The 15,568-nt window shown below is 39.2% G+C and overlaps 1 protein-coding gene and 4 long non-coding RNA genes across 6 annotated transcripts; 2 read left to right on the forward strand and 3 right to left on the reverse strand.

The window, feature by feature from the left end:
- Positions 1–245: 245 nt before the first annotated feature.
- LOC130694112 (uncharacterized) lies at positions 246–1,000 on the reverse strand. Its single transcript, XR_009001914.2, has 3 exons — positions 635–1,000; positions 473–564; positions 246–404 (listed from the first exon to the last, which is right to left on the reverse strand). It is a non-coding gene; the product is annotated as an uncharacterized LOC130694112 (long non-coding RNA).
- A 1,775-nt stretch (positions 1,001–2,775) lies between these two features.
- Positions 2,776–4,627, forward strand: LOC130694025 (facilitated trehalose transporter Tret1-like). Its single transcript, XM_057517164.1, has 5 exons — positions 2,776–2,848; positions 2,927–3,059; positions 3,122–3,345; positions 3,418–3,668; positions 3,736–4,627. Exons 2-5 carry the CDS (start codon positions 3,032–3,034, stop codon positions 4,625–4,627), a joined length of 1,395 nt encoding a protein of 464 aa, XP_057373147.1. The 5' UTR covers positions 2,776–2,848; positions 2,927–3,031.
- Positions 4,628–6,442: 1,815 nt separating this feature from the next.
- LOC130694026 (uncharacterized) lies at positions 6,443–8,350 on the forward strand. Of its 2 annotated transcripts, XR_009421077.1 has the most exons (9): positions 6,443–6,591; positions 6,674–6,773; positions 6,874–6,914; positions 6,999–7,107; positions 7,163–7,326; positions 7,387–7,635; positions 7,719–7,857; positions 7,909–8,015; positions 8,080–8,350. It is a non-coding gene; the product is annotated as an uncharacterized LOC130694026 (long non-coding RNA). The 2 variants fall into 2 exon arrangements; XR_009421076.1 differs by lacking the exon at positions 6,443–6,591 and having other exon boundaries at positions 6,659–6,773.
- A 4,510-nt stretch (positions 8,351–12,860) lies between these two features.
- LOC130694103 (uncharacterized) lies at positions 12,861–13,480 on the reverse strand. Its single transcript, XR_009001905.2, has 3 exons — positions 13,333–13,480; positions 13,181–13,262; positions 12,861–13,102 (listed from the first exon to the last, which is right to left on the reverse strand). It is a non-coding gene; the product is annotated as an uncharacterized LOC130694103 (long non-coding RNA).
- Positions 13,481–13,514: 34 nt separating this feature from the next.
- On the reverse strand, positions 13,515–14,703 carry LOC130694098 (uncharacterized). Its single transcript, XR_009001893.2, has 5 exons — positions 14,462–14,703; positions 14,291–14,363; positions 14,012–14,220; positions 13,747–13,949; positions 13,515–13,686 (listed from the first exon to the last, which is right to left on the reverse strand). It is a non-coding gene; the product is annotated as an uncharacterized LOC130694098 (long non-coding RNA).
- Positions 14,704–15,568: the final 865 nt, after the last annotated feature.

The raw sequence follows: 15,568 nt of genomic DNA on the forward strand, positions 1-15,568 counted from the left end.
CTGCATTTAGGTTGAACAGATCTGTTATTGGAACATCAAAGCAATATAGATATACATTTGATTTACAGATGAACTTTTCGATGAAGCGGAATTTATCTTCGGTAGTTTCTGTACATTACGTTACCAAATGCTACGGTGATGTAAACGACAGCCGACAAGAAATCACAAACGCCGCGTACCATCTTTCCGCGTGCGGCGAAAAAATAGTGCTGAAAAAACACCGGTAAGCCTTGAGCAAATCGTACAGCTCGTATCCGTCAACGGTGCGATGCTCGTTAACAAATTCGAAGAAGACTGCCTCGTATACGACAATATTTTCCTGCAATCGAACATTGTATCCGTTAATGATCGAAGCCACTTGAATCACAGTCGATTTCATTTGAGACGGGAACATATCCACCTTTCTAATGTCGTTATAAAAAAGCAGAAAATGGGTACATGCTAACACTATCAGTTGAGAGCAAACCATTACTTGAGCTTTGAGTAAAGATCCTTCGTGACCCGCTTCACAAGTTTACGGAACAATCAGGTATCACCTTGATCCATTTGAGTGCGCCGAATTGTCTACCACGAAAACAGAACCAAAATACAATTGTTTGTTGAGTTTTAAATTAAATAATGGACACTCATGCACCTTTCGACTGTTTCTGTAGTCATTCAAACATGATCGATAAAATCGGACTCCGTGCGTTTGAGCAACGGATAAACGGAAACGCCGATTACTTTGAGCTCAAGGACACAGTGCTGGTGTAGCGAAATGACGATCTCATCCGCATCGCTGACAATCGGATGCCTTCGAGGATTAACGTGGCCCTTTGCCAACATCCTTGATAGGCACGAGTGATCTACGGAATGAGAAAGCAGCCAAACAAAGATACCATCACAAGCAATTAACTTTCTTTTGGCAAGTATAACTGCAACTGAAGCTTTCTGAACACGTGTTGGTTTTATGTAGCCAGAATGTTTTGAAGTAGTAGTTGGCGCAGGCCGGCTTCTGCGAATGGTGTTATGTATTGAGGTACATCTTTTCCTGTAACCTAAAGCAAACCCAATAGATATTTTTAAATCATAAAATACAGTTTCGTGAAATGGCTTACCTGGAGGACGACTTCATCAAAATTGTTAAAGCGTACCCAAAGACGATGGCCTTAAACAGTTCCTTTTCATAGCATGTCACAGCTTCCGGAATGTATTGCTCAAGAGGCTTTCCATCTTCCGTCAAGCTGCAACATCAGGATGCCATGTATCCTGCACAACATACTTTTTCCTCAACTTGAACTAACAGAGTTCAATAAGATCCCTGTATAGTATAAAAAAAGGTAGATATAAGTGATCATGACTTGTCAATCATAGATTAGTACCACCAGCCAATTAAGCAGACAGGGACAGAGTTGCTGTTTTGTAAATAAAAATATCAATTTGATTTAATGATCTGCTTTGTTCGCACCAGTTGTTCAACGATAATTGGGTGATAGCTCATTGAATGTTTCATCCACTTCTGATTTTCTGCTGTCGTTTGTACATTCACATGAATTTTTTCTCTCGGTTCTCTGTCAGCTAATAGATAAACATAAGGAATTTTAGTTAAGACTATTGAATATCTGCTGATGTAAAAAAACAGTAATAAAGAAGGAATACTTTTTGCCACATTGCATGATCTTGGATCCAGGGGTCACACCACAATGAACGACTGTTAATCCTTTCATACAACACTTTCATGGTTTCAAAAAGAATTAATTACTCAATGATTTAACGAAATCCAATCTAAATTTTTATAGATTACCGATAGATTACCATGTATCCTATTCAACATACTTTTTCCCCAAACCGAACCAACAGAGCTCCAGAAGATCCCTGAACAGTATATGAAAAAAAAAAGTAAATATAAGCGATAGAGCAAAATAAGACTTCATACTTCTTTGTTTTCCGGCCATGTGTCCCCATCATTGTAAGGTTGATCTATTATATTGTTCGATCCTTAAACAGTTATCAGTCACATGCAAAAATAAAAGCAAACACTTTCATCCACGGGTATAGGTTTGGAATAGCCTTCAAACGAAAACAACATGAATCGTAAATCTGATTCTCTATATTAGCGAAGCGCTTACACTCGAGATAATGTCACACCAAGATGGCCGCCATACGAAATACAACGTCACGCCTGTACTAGAATCTACAGGGTTCTAGTGCTATAAGTTACTTTTGTCCACGGGATACCAGGTGGCGATGGTGTGGTGATTGTGCTGAATCATGGCAACGATAGGAAATCAAAATACTGTCGAAAAAACGTCTAAAACACAGAGCGCACAAATTGGGTAAAAGCAAGTACTTCAGCCAAATCCATCATTTTTGCGTGGGGTAGGTTTTCCCAAAGATAGAAATCGTTAATAAGCAACAAACTATAATCGTCTAGTCGCGTGCGCCCTATCATTCAGGTTAAAGAGTCCGTTAGCATCAGTATTCTTCACGCTATCGAACCCTCAATCTAAAACATAATAGTCACCGGCAGCAAACCGTTGCGACATCCAGCATTAAATACACAACAAACCCTTCAAGAATCTTAAATTTTCTAGAATGATTTGCGGTGGCGCTGACTATAAAACGAAAGCGTTCGTGTGACAAGTTCTCCACTATCATCCAATTATTTGTGCCTGGAATCCCTGGATCTTCTCCGGTCATCACACGAACTCTACAGCTGTTGCCAAACGGACAAAAGCATTCGACAACCCCTTCGACTGGCTACATCAGTGACCCCTTTTCTTCTTTAACTTATTACTTGTGCGCCAACACAATAAAGAGAATGGCCAAACAGGGATTGATGAAGAACCCCCACAAAGTCTTACCGCAGGTACTGCAAATTTTTGCAATTGAATTGCAATGGTTCATTAAATAGAAAATGCATTTACCGAATGGTTGTATGTGGTAGTTGATGGCGGCTGTGGTCGGGTCATGGGGTTACTTTTGCATGGGTACATCTAGAGGATGGGGCTCCCCTGGATTGCCATAACTCAACAGGACGCTAGATTTTGAAATGGACGCAGATGATTTCAAATGGATATGTAAACATTTGAAATGTTTTAAAGTAAACTTCGCTTTCATCTAAAATAACCTTTCTGTGTAGCTGCTGTTCCCATGTGTGGGTCTTTCTTTGGGGCTCTGGTAGTCAGCATTCCAATGCAATATTTCGGCCGTAAGAAATCACTGGTTGGTCATTATCTGCTTTACATATTGGGGTTTCTCACCGTGGGGCTCACATATTCCGGCAAGCACAAAGCCATGTTGTACGTTGGCCGTATACTGCAAGGACTCGCCGTCGGATGTACAACTCCAGCCTGCCAAATTTACGTAATAAAAATCAACATCATTTTACATTCAACGATTTGACAATTAATATCGTTTAATCTTGTGAACGATAAGGTGAGCGAATGTTCGTCACCAAACATACGCGGACGGTTGGGTTCCATAACCGCCTCTTCTCTGGCTCTCGGAATATGGGTGTCCTACATCATCGGTGCATTTGTCGAATGGCACACTTTATCTTTCATTTTCAGCGCTCTGCCCGTCATCTTCCTGCTCTTGACTTGTCTCATGCCCGAAACTCCCATTTGGCTGCTCACCAACGGAATGGAAGACGAGGGGCGTCGAGCTCTTCAACGACTTCGCGGAAAGTAAATTCTAGAAATTAATTCAGATAAACAGAGTTCTATCCAACTAATGACGTTAATGCTATGTTAGGAACACTATCGTGGACGCGGAAATGCGGCGGATGAAGGAACACCACGAGAAAACAGCCAGCAGTCACGGATCCATTCGACTCGGAGATTTGATGAGGGGTCCCGTTATGAAGCCGTTCGGCATTTCATTGGGCATCATGTTCTTCCAGCAAACCACCGGCATCAACGCTATGGTATTTTACACCGTCAGCATTTTTCAGTCGGCCGGAAGCAGCATCGGGAGCCGCTACGCCACCATAATCGTCGGTGGTGTTCAACTGGTGTTTACCATCGCTTCCGGATTCCTGGTGGATCGCTACGGTCGTCGAATTCTCCTGCTGACTTCGGCTGCCATCACATCCATTTCCCTAGCATCCATGGGGACATTCTTCTACTTCCAGCGGATTTGGGGTGAATCTACGGCCACGGAACTTCTCGGATGGCTGCCGCTCGTTTCGCTAATAGTTTTCTTTATTGCCTACTCCGGCGGTATGAGCAACGTTCCTTTGATAATCATGGGCGAAATGTTCCCGTCGAAGTATAGGACCATTTTAGGCACGTTATCGTCTTCTTTCAATTTGTTTGTCACGTTGGCAATTGTCCGTTTCTTTCCCGACATGCTGATCCAATTGGGCAACGATGTGACTTTTTTCATCTTTTCGGGCTGCACGGTAACGAGTATTGCATTTGTTTATTTCCTCTTGCCGGAAACAAAAGGCAAAACCCTTGAGGAGATTGAACAGATTTTTGGAAATGTCAAGAAAAACGAAAAAGCGGCTGAGGTCGAACAATCGGCTCTAGCAAATGTCAGTACGCAGTTTACGAGCATTTTCGACGACCAATGCGGACTCGTCTCCCATACAATGCTTCCATCACCCGGAGGAAAAGACGTCGAAAAAGGTTTCGTTTTCTAAACAAAGAAATTGATTTTATTTAACGATCTGATTTGTATTCGTTGAGCGTTCGTTGACATTTAAATCAAAACTAATAAGAATATTTACCAGTTGTTTTTTTATCCATCGTTTTTTTTTCTTCTGCCATATTTAGCTTCACGTGACTCTTGCCCGGTTTTCTAGCTTCTGTGATAGAGAAGCAATTTTTTTTTTAGTTACGACTGCTGAATGTTTAATGATGTGAGACAATGAGAAAAATAAACGCCAATTGAGGAATTACGAAATCTTTGTTCTAATGGCCCATGAAAAGTGCTGTTTTCAATTTTTGTTTTAATGGTTTGGGGAAACCCGAACGCCAAGTTTCTTCAGTTGATCTAATCCAGTATACATGGCACGATCAGAGCTTCCGGTGTTCAATGATTAGGCAGGAAAAATAAAAACTAAAAAAACACAAAAATAAACAAAAAATTAATAAACTAGTAAAGTAAATTAAATAAAAAACAAAAAACAACAACAACAAACAAGAAAAACAATAATGAAAACAAATTTTTGTCTTCAGTTCATTAATATACCTTACACGATCGACACTTCCGGTGCCCGTTGTTAACCAAAAATTTCAAAAGGCGGGAGGACAGCACACTTTTGATCACACACTTCCTATGTACTTACTTTTCTTAGTTTACTTACTTTTCTATGTGGTACCTGATAATCTAGAGAAAGCAGTAGAAATAGAACAATCAGACAAATCAGCAATCTTAAGTAATAAAAAACTCAGATAAATTTATGTTTTAGCTCGTAGTGTCTGTATCAATGAACTTGGTGCAAGCAAAAAAACATGCAACATAATGTGTGTACAGAAGGGGTTAAAGGTAATGAGGTTGAACAATTTGATATAGGTCATCTTTCGCTGACACCAAAAAAGGTCTTGATCGTTTCAGCATCCATCTCCCAACAAATACATAACAAATTATTATACTCCATAACCATGGTTTTCTCTAATCGAAACAATAGCATGTTTTCTTGGACACCTGTTGGTTATTCTTGAAGTCAAATATAGCCATGGCTATCACAATTGCATACCTTTTCCTAGATCTTTTGTTCTACAAAAATTGGGTCAATAAAACGCTTCAATAAAACTTACTCGTTGATTAGAAGTGGTGAAAATAATAAAAGCTATGCAAAAATGATGGCACCCATCGGGAGTTTTAATTGTGCCGTATGATTTAATCGATGTAAAAAAAAAACATTTCCAAAATATGAATAAGGGGAAGGGGAATAAGGTAGCCATTCCACTATTGCCAAATTCTGCAAAAAGGACTTTTCGTAAAATTCGAGAAAAACCGGACATCACAACTAAAATTCTATGCTGATTTCGGCTAAATTATTGGTTTTCTCATTCAAGCAATTGATTTTTCCATATGTTACCAAAGATGTTTAAAAGGTTTTAACTTTCGAAGCAACTCAACAATACAGAACAATCACCACACCAAAGCCACCTGGTATCCAGGGGGCAATAGCAAGTTTTGGTACGAGAACCCCGTAGATTCCAGTATAAGCTCCGTGACGTTGAACGACGTATGGTGGCCATTTTGTTGTAAGTAACATAATCTCGATTGTAAGTGCTACGCAAATGTAGAGAGACAAATGTAGGACCCATATTTTTTTTTTCATTTGAAGGCTATGCCAAACCTATTCCCTTGAATGAAAGTCTTTGCTAGTTTATTTTTGCATGTGACTGATTGATAAATGTTTAAGGATCGAACAATATGATAAATCAACCTTACAGTACCGCAGTCAAAAATGGCTAAACTGAACCGACGGTTTGACGATTTTTTAATGAAAAACTTCGGTTTGCCCCGATCAAAGACGATCGGGGCGAACTCTAGTCTTAATTTTAATTCGCCGCCCATTTTGAAATGTGTCGCAACGCTGCTTGAGTTTTGTGAACCGGCATCAGTCGATGGCCATTAAGAAGGATCATAAATGTATGGTAATATTATTTTTCCACATTCCATTATTACATTATTCTTTACCATTATTATTATCTCATACCATGAATGCAAGAAGAGTTTATCTGCTTGCTATCTTCGACGGTAACTTGTGTTCTTAAAAGTCCTACGACAGGCACATTGCGACAATGGAAACCTTCTTGCTTTGTTAAAAAAAGGTATCAAGCCAAGCGGCTCAACCATGCAGTCAGGCTTTGTACTTTTTTCAATATGAGAATTAAATGAAATAAACAAAGCTTGTCATTTCAATCATTGCAGAATTCCGGAGATAAACATTGTGGTTCCAGCGGTTTCCTTAGGTAGGCAAGTCGTTTAACAATGCTTGGTGTTACAACTGTTTTTAATCGTTTTTAACTTGTGTTTGTATCGTTGGACCCCCACAGTCCATGGCAGAAACTAATAGGACGGGAAATTTCATCTTCATCACTAACAAAAGAAAAGGCATATTTTTAATTGGCTTAATTGATCTACTTTTCTGTCCGGGTTCACAAGGTATGTGTTTTCTTGTATTCGTAGAGTGATTACTTTTATATGGTTTTACACCTAGTGTCATGAAGCTGGCCACACCTCGAAAGGCTGCCCGAATCTATTCAGTGAATTGACATAAAGTTGGAAAGCAGCATTAGCAATACATTCTGCTATGAAAAGGAACTGTTTAAGGGCATCGTCTTTGGAGAATGCTTTAACAATTTTGATTGATTCATCCTTCAGGTAAGCCATTTCTCAAAACTGTATTGTATGATTTGAAAATATAGATTGGGTCTGCTTTAGGTTACAGGTAAAGATGTACCTCAATACAAAACACCCTTCGAAGAAGCTGGCCTGCGTTAAATACTACTTAAAAACATTAAATATTCTGGCTACATAAAACCAACACATGTTCAGAAAGCTTCTGTTGCAGTTATCCTTGCCAAAAGAGATTTAATTGCTTGTCTGTCATGGGCACCGGCAAAACGATAATCTAATTACTAACGCTATGTAATTTTGAGTGGGCACGCCAGTGATTGTGACTATTAAAAGGTCCAATTGCGTCTAGATACTCAACAAACCCTTTGTGTTATTCGTTCATGAAGTCATCTAAAATTTTACATTTTATCATGCAGGCGGCGTACTTGGAACCGGTTTTGAACATATTGCTAGAACAAGGTGTTGCTGGTGCGTCCCATGCCTTGGTTCAAAAGCCAGAAGTTGTAATTATCGCACTCACTCGACAATTGGCCATTGAAATTCACTGCCAGGTGTGTAAGTTCTCATACAATCCGGTATTAAAGTCTGATTTTCTCGACCGTGAAGTATTTGACTTCACGGGGGTCAGGTTTTAAATTTTGGACGAAGCTGATCGAATGCTGGATATGGGTATCGGCCCCAGTGTTGACAAAATTGTCAACCAGCCAACGAAAGTATGTTCTCGATGGCTTTTGAGCATGAGATTTAACTGATGTGATACTATTTGTTTCTCTGTAGGGAATCCGTCGTGTTTGTATGTTTTCGGCTACTTTCCCAGATGAAGTACAAGCGCTTGCTGCGACTTACATGGAAGACTACATATTCGTCACAACATGCATTGTCGGTGGCACCAATCCGGATGTTGAACAGCTGTTTTTCCAGTGCTCGGAAAGAGATAAGAGCTAAGCTGATCGAAGTTTTACAAGATCTCGGTGATGCCAAGACTATCGTTTTTGTCGACAGCAAAAAGACGGGGGTTTTCGTCGCTGCATTCTTGTGCAATAACAATTTACGAGTAAGAATCAAAACTGTTGGAATTGGGCAAAGCGTCTTAACTTTAATTGTCTACTCTACCAGCATCCATGGTGATCGTCTTCAGAGTCAGCGTGAGCAAGCGTTTCGTGACGTCAAAAATGGTACTAGGAATATTCTCGTGGCCAGTACTGTAGCTGCCCGTGGTTTAGGTAATACTTTATTGGTTCTTCGTTCGTTTTTTACGTATTTGATGTTTGCATTGTTTTTCCTAGATATTCCCGGCGTCAACAATGTCGTAAATTATGATTTACCAACTGATATTGAAGAGTATGTTCATCGTGTTGGTTTAACGGGCCGCATGGGAAATGTTGGAAAATCAATAAGGTTCTTTGACGAAGAAAGAAAGGGCCCGTAACGCTGGAAAGTTTGTGTGTTTGTTAACTAAGGTAAGAACCTACCACAGTCTGACATCTAAATATATTTCTCTGCCCTTGTGTTCGTTATTAATAATCCTACGTATTCTTATTTTATTTTTTAGTCCAACGCCGATGTACCGCCATTCATGTAAGCCATGGTCTCAGGTGTGAGTGGAATGGGTTACGACTTTAGCGCCCCTTCTACTCATGGTGGTTTTGCTATGCGAGATATGCGCTGAGTAAGTTAAGACCCAGGTAGTTTTTATTACTTGTAGATATAATTGAATCATATCGCAGTTCGGCGATAAACCTGGATTTCCTGCCTTGCTCACTGGAGTTGAGAGTTGGGATTAACTCAATGTCGTCCACTTAGTTGTCTTATTTTGGAATAATCCAAAACCAAAATTCGTATCCAAGAACATCTTGGAACTTGCGTTGACGTCACAAAGTAAGATGAAAATATCAAAAAATGTGTTCGAACATAACTTCTTGGTGCTTTTTATAGTATAGGAAAGGGGGACATTTTTCGAAGGATTGTCCTCAAGAGTGCAGCGGCAGGGGTGGAAGTCGTACCTGCCATGATGTTAACAAAAAAAAATATTTTTATTGCTCGTTTTTAACGAAGAAGAGGGCAATGTAGCTAGGTATTTTCCTGAAGAAAGATGCATTGATGGCAGCAAGCGTTACAATGTAAGAATCAGTAGTATCTTCACAAAAATATTTTATGTTCCACTGTGTTCATCCAGTGTCATGAAGACGGCCACACCTCGAAAGGCTGCCCGAATATATTCAATGAATTGAAGGAAGACGGAAAGCCGCGTGAGTAATACGTTCCGGAAGTTGTGACATGCGATAAAAAGGAACTGTTTAAGGGCATCGTCTGTGGGGAACGCTTTAACAATTTTGTTATAGTCGTCCTCCAGGTAAGCCATTTCTCGAAACTGTATTTTATGATTTTAAAATATCTATTGGGTTTGCCTTAGGTTACAGGAAAAGATGTACCTCAATACATAACATGATTCGAAGAAGCCGGCCTGTACCAACTACTACACAACATTAAGAATTCTGGCTACATATAACCAACACCTGTTCAGAAAGCTTTAGTTGCAGCTATTCGTAATACTTAATTAGTTACGAATACTTTATGGGTTCCTCGTTCGTTTCATCATCATCATTTAATGTTTGTATTGTTCTTAGATATTGCCGGCGTCAACTATGTCGTAAATTATGACTTACCAACTGATATTGAAGAATGAAGAGTATGTTCATCGTGTTGGTCGAACGAGCCGCGTGGGAAATGTCGATGACGAAGAAAGAGATGGCCTTAACGCTGGAGAGTGTGTTTGTTAACTAAGGTAAGAACCTACTCCAGTGGGTTATTTAATTATATTTCTCTGCCCTTGTGTTCGTAATTAATAATCCTTTTTTTTTGCCCAAGGCCGATGTACCGTCATTCATGCAAGGGATGGTCCCAGGCGTGAGTTACGACATTAGCGCCCCTTCGACTCGAGGGGGCTTTGTTAGTCGAGATAGGCGCTGAGTAAGTTAAGACCTAAGTAGTTTTTATTACTTGTAGATCTAATTTAATCTATTAGCAGTTCGGTGATAAACTGGATTTGCTGCCTTGCCCTCACTGAAGTTGAAGAGAGTTGGGATTAACTCTAATGTAATTAACCAAAATTCGTATTCAAGAGCATCTTGGAATTTGCAATGTCTGTTTGGAAATTTGATTACGTGGTTATTTTGCCAACCCATTTACCTGAATAGAGAACAAATTCATTTTGTTTAAGGGAACAGTTAACGGAAATATTTTAAATTATTCTTCTCAATTTTTAATGTGCAATCTTTTTTTTTAATTTATCGTATTACTACATAGCTATCAAAATCTATAACTATCTATGTAAGGACAGTTATGGCATATCGGTAGCATGCTGTCCTACAGTGCGAAGGGTCTGTGGTTCGAATCCCAGAATGGTTAATATTGCTTAGCGCCCAGAAAAATCTGGAACGCTGGCGTGGTCGTCCCAGAAAAATTTCTGGGATGCTACCGACCATCCGATCATCGAGGAAAAATAATTCCGATCGTCGAGGAAAAAGAATTTTTCCGTTTTTTGCCATTTTTCGTTATTTCGACAAATAAACATGTGCTATGAAGAAAAATACGTGCCTTGCTTATCTGAGTATTGAACCCTAAACCTCCGGCTTCTGAAGCCAATGCTCTACCACTTAGCTATTTCACATATTTAAATACTACTATTACTAATAGTGAATTTAGGAATACGGTTTGAACTTGGAAAAAAAAAGCAAGCCTTCTTTTTGTTTCCTGACCATTCACTGGCTCAAAATATCGAAGCCAAGACCGAGGCCACTTGCCTTTCCGAATTCCAATACCTAAGATACCCGATTACCCATTTTTTCTCTGACGGCGGTTTTTCTATCAAACCATTAGTCGTACCCAGGTGTTCTTTTGACAGAACCGACTTCGTTTTTTTTTCCTTTTTTTGTTTTTCCGACCAGCCAGTTGTCTGTGGTGGCAATGACGCATTTAGCGTTGAAATAAAAAATTGCCGTAGCACAATAGAGGTCAGACAACGTTGTGTATTTGTGAAACACAGACAAAGAAAATAGGAATTTTTGGATTTTCTACAAAAAGAACAAAAACAAACATGGAAAAATCCACCATTTTTATCTAAATCGAAAAGCGTGCATCACAAGCCACGTTGCACGACAACAGAACTATAAAACTTGTTTTTTTTTCTTTGTTTTGTTTTTGCTTTTTTTTTGGTTGTTTTGTTTTTTTCTTTTCCCATAGAAAATGAAAGAAAAATGAGAAATTCTTCTTACCACTGCTGATGTTGCTGGAAGGGAATCAATGGCTGACCGTCGTCATAGGATGGAGAAGAATCGTAGCTGATGTCTCTGCTTTTCCGACGACGATCTTCGACGCGTTGATCCAGCTGGAGGACGTGAAATTAATTGATAAGGAAAACGTGAAACTGGAATACGGATTGGAGTGAATTTAGGAATACGTGTTGGACTTCGAAAATACAACGTACCATGAAAAACAGGCGATGACGTGGCGACCGAGGCGAGGCGACGGGCGAGACGAAGACGGGGCGACGGGCGAGACGAAGACGGGGTGACGGACAAAGCGTAGACGTGTTTTGACTTGTAAACTAGAAGGAATGCTGCCAAAATATTGTTTGTTAACCGTTGACAATACTTTTAGTAGAGGAACAGACTGCTTCTACCAGATTGAGACTGATGAGATGATGAGTGGGCAAAGAGCCTAAGAATGACGTGAGATATCCAATCAATTGATTTTGCTTTGTTGGTAATCTTTATTTGCAAACAGCATCCTTTTGAATTTTAGATCCACGAGCTAGAAATAAAAGCACACCATGCCAATGTGATACCAATTGACAAAATTTAAGTCAAATACCATACTCCACAACACAAAATCCTGCCACTTAATGGGCTACGTGGAAACGATTTGAAACACCACACATAGTGCACTTCTCACACATAACTGAATGACTTGATGAACGAAGAAAGAGTAGCAGAATGATGTCATTGGCATGATGGTATTCCATCCCATATGGCTTGTGTCATTTCTAATTTTTCTTCATGGTCAGTATCCTTTGCTAATAACGTTTCACCAACTACATCTGAAAAACAGAATCACAGATATTGGATTCTGACTGTGAATTCATTTTTAATACCTCTCAACACAGTGCAACTTAATAGCATGATAAAATGTAAAAATAGTAGGTTGCAAATAGCTTTTGGATTTCGTAACAGGCCAAGCTGATTGCAAGTATACTCGTTGCACAAAAATAATCCACTTGATGTTTCTCACTCCAGGAACACAGAAATTATATTAAACTTGCATTGGTGTGGACTGAGTGTCCACACCATTAATTTGGTCGAACTTGTCAATGGGAAATTACATCAAGAATGTTCGGATATGGGTTCCACCTGTAACACGTAGTTTCTACACAAAACAGAGCCAACAGTGGCGCCATCTGTTAACCTAGTTTACAAACAACGCGTTATTTTGCTTTCTTTCCTATGTCTTCCAATTTTCTGTTAATATTTGAAAGTGGAGCTAGTAATCGTTTGCCTGCATTTAGGTTGAACATATTTGTTATTAGAACATCAAAGCATTATAGATATACAGTTAATGAACAGACAGTAAACTTTTCGATGAAGCGGAATTCATCTTCGGTAGTTTCTGTACATTAAGTTACCAAATGCTACGGTGATGTAAAAGACAGCATTTTGCTGCAATCGAACATTGTATCCGTTAATGATCGGAAGCCACTTGAATAACAGTCGATTTCATTTGAGACGGCAACATATCCACCTTCCTAATGACGTTATAAAAAAGCAGAAAATGGGTATATGACAGTACTATCAGTTGAGAGCAAACCATTACTTGAGCTTACAGTAAAGATCCTTCGCGACCCGCTTCAGAAGTTAACCGAACAATCAGATATCACCATGATCCATTTGAGTGCCCCGACTTGTCTACCACGCAAACAGAACCAAAATACAATTCTTTGTTGAGTTTTAAATTGAAAAATTGACACCCATGCACCTTTCGACTGTTTCTGTAGTCATTCAAACATGAGTGATAAGATCGGATTCCGAGAGTTTGGGCAACGGATAAACGGAAACGCCGATTACTATGAGCTCAAGGACACTGTGCTGGTTTAGCGAAATGGCGATCTCATCCGCATAGCTGACAATCAAACGAGGATTAAGATAATATCACAAACAAAGATACCATCACAAACAATTAAATCTCTTTTGGCAAGAATAACTGCAACTGAAGCTTTCTGAACAGGTGTTGGTTTTATGTAGCCAGAATTCTCTATGTTTTGAGTAGTAGTTGGCGCAGGCTGGCTTCTGCGAAATGTGTTATGTATTGAGGTACATCTTTTGGTGTAACCTAAAGCAAACCCAATAGATATTTTTAAATCATAAAATACAGTTTCAACAAATGGCTTACCTGGAGGACAACTTCATCAAAATTGTTAAAGTGTAGCCAAAGATGATGTCCTTAAACAGTTCCTTTGCATAGCACGTCACAGCTTCCGGAATGTATTGCTCAAGAGGCTTTCCATCTTCCGTCAAGCTGCAACATCAGGATGCCATGTATCCTGCACAACATGCTTTTTCCTCAACTTGAACTAACAGAGCTCAATAGAATCCCTGTACAGTATTTAAAAAATGTAGATTTAAGTGATCATGACTTGTCAATCATAGATTAGTACCACCAGCCAATTAAGCAGACAGGGACATGAATTGCTGTTTCTAAATAAAAACATCAATTTGAGTTAATGATCTGCTTTGTTCGCACCAGTTGTTCACCGATAATTGGATGATAGCTCATTGAATGTTTCATCCACTTCTGTTTTTCTGGTGTCGTTTGTAGATTCAAAAGATTTTTTTTCTCTCAGTTCTCTGTCTGCTAATAGACAAACTGAAGAAATTTTAGTTAAGACTATTGAATATCTGGTGATGTAAAAAAACAGTAATAAAAGAATGAATACTTTCCGCCACATTGTGTAATCTTGGATACAGTGGTCACACCAAAATGAACGACTGTCAATCCTTTTTTGTTGCCTATGGGAGTGCGAATAGAACCAATAGAGCTACACAAGATCCCTAAACAGTATTTCTAAAAAATGTAAAATTAAGTGATCGAGCAAAGAAATTGATACTTCTTTTTTTTCCAGCCATGTTGCCCGATACTGTAAGGTTGATCTATCATATTTTTCGATCCTTAAACATTTATCAATCAGTCACATGCAAAATACACTAGCAAAGACTTTTATTCACGGGTATAGGTTTGGAATAGCCTTCAAATGAAAGCAAATGGGTCCTACATTTGATTTTCTACATTTGCGTAACGCTTACACTCGAGATTACGTCACACCAAGATGGCCACCATACGACACATAACGTCACACCTGTACTGCAATCTACGGGGTTCTGGTACCAAAATTTGATATTGCCCCCTGGATACCAGGTGGCGCTAGTGTCCTGATTGCGATTTTAGTGTACCGTAATTTTGACGTATTTGAAACACCAAAATCGAATTTCTTTTCTTTGTATTTTTGCAAGTGTAAATACTGCATTTTAACATCACTGTTAACAAAAAATGCCGGATGGCTTCCTTTGCTTTCCACTGTTCTCTTTTATCCATGTCCAGTAAGCTGGGCATCGCCTTGACACGGTATTTGACCAACTGCTGTTCAACGAACACTTTCCGTTTTTATAGAAATTAATAAAATAATAAAAAAAAGAACATATAATAACCTTGAAATGTCCACTTTGCTGAGGACGTAAAAAGCCGCAACTTCGATTCGGTGCAGTCGAAGCAACAGCGAAACGCACAGAAATGTCCCCAATGGCCGTCAAAGAAGAATAATGTCACTTTAATGCTTTTTTCATAGAAAAACTGCCAACGACAATAGGAAGAAACCGCCCACGTGGAACTGTGGCATTTCCTGCCGGAAGCACGCCACGTTAGCGGTACGAACATAAGCAAATAACGTTAAAATGCATGTCTTGGGGAATGAACGTGTCAGTACTCGTCGCAATGCACAGAATTTTTCACAAGTGAAACTTGAGAATTCAACATATTTTAAATAAATAAATACCCGGCAAAGAACAAAAAACAATTCCAAAGTATTTTTTTTTTTCTGTACAAGAAAAGTAGAAAAGGGCAATAACCGACAATAATGATATCTCTGACGTGGGTTTCGTTCACTCAAACTTGTTTTGCCATCTAACTCGTTACCAGTCAACTATTGTTCTACGTTAAA

Source organism: Daphnia carinata, chromosome 6 (assembly GCF_022539665.2).
Source record: "Daphnia carinata strain CSIRO-1 chromosome 6, CSIRO_AGI_Dcar_HiC_V3, whole genome shotgun sequence".
NCBI classification, from domain to species: Eukaryota; Metazoa; Arthropoda; class Branchiopoda; order Diplostraca; family Daphniidae; genus Daphnia; species Daphnia carinata.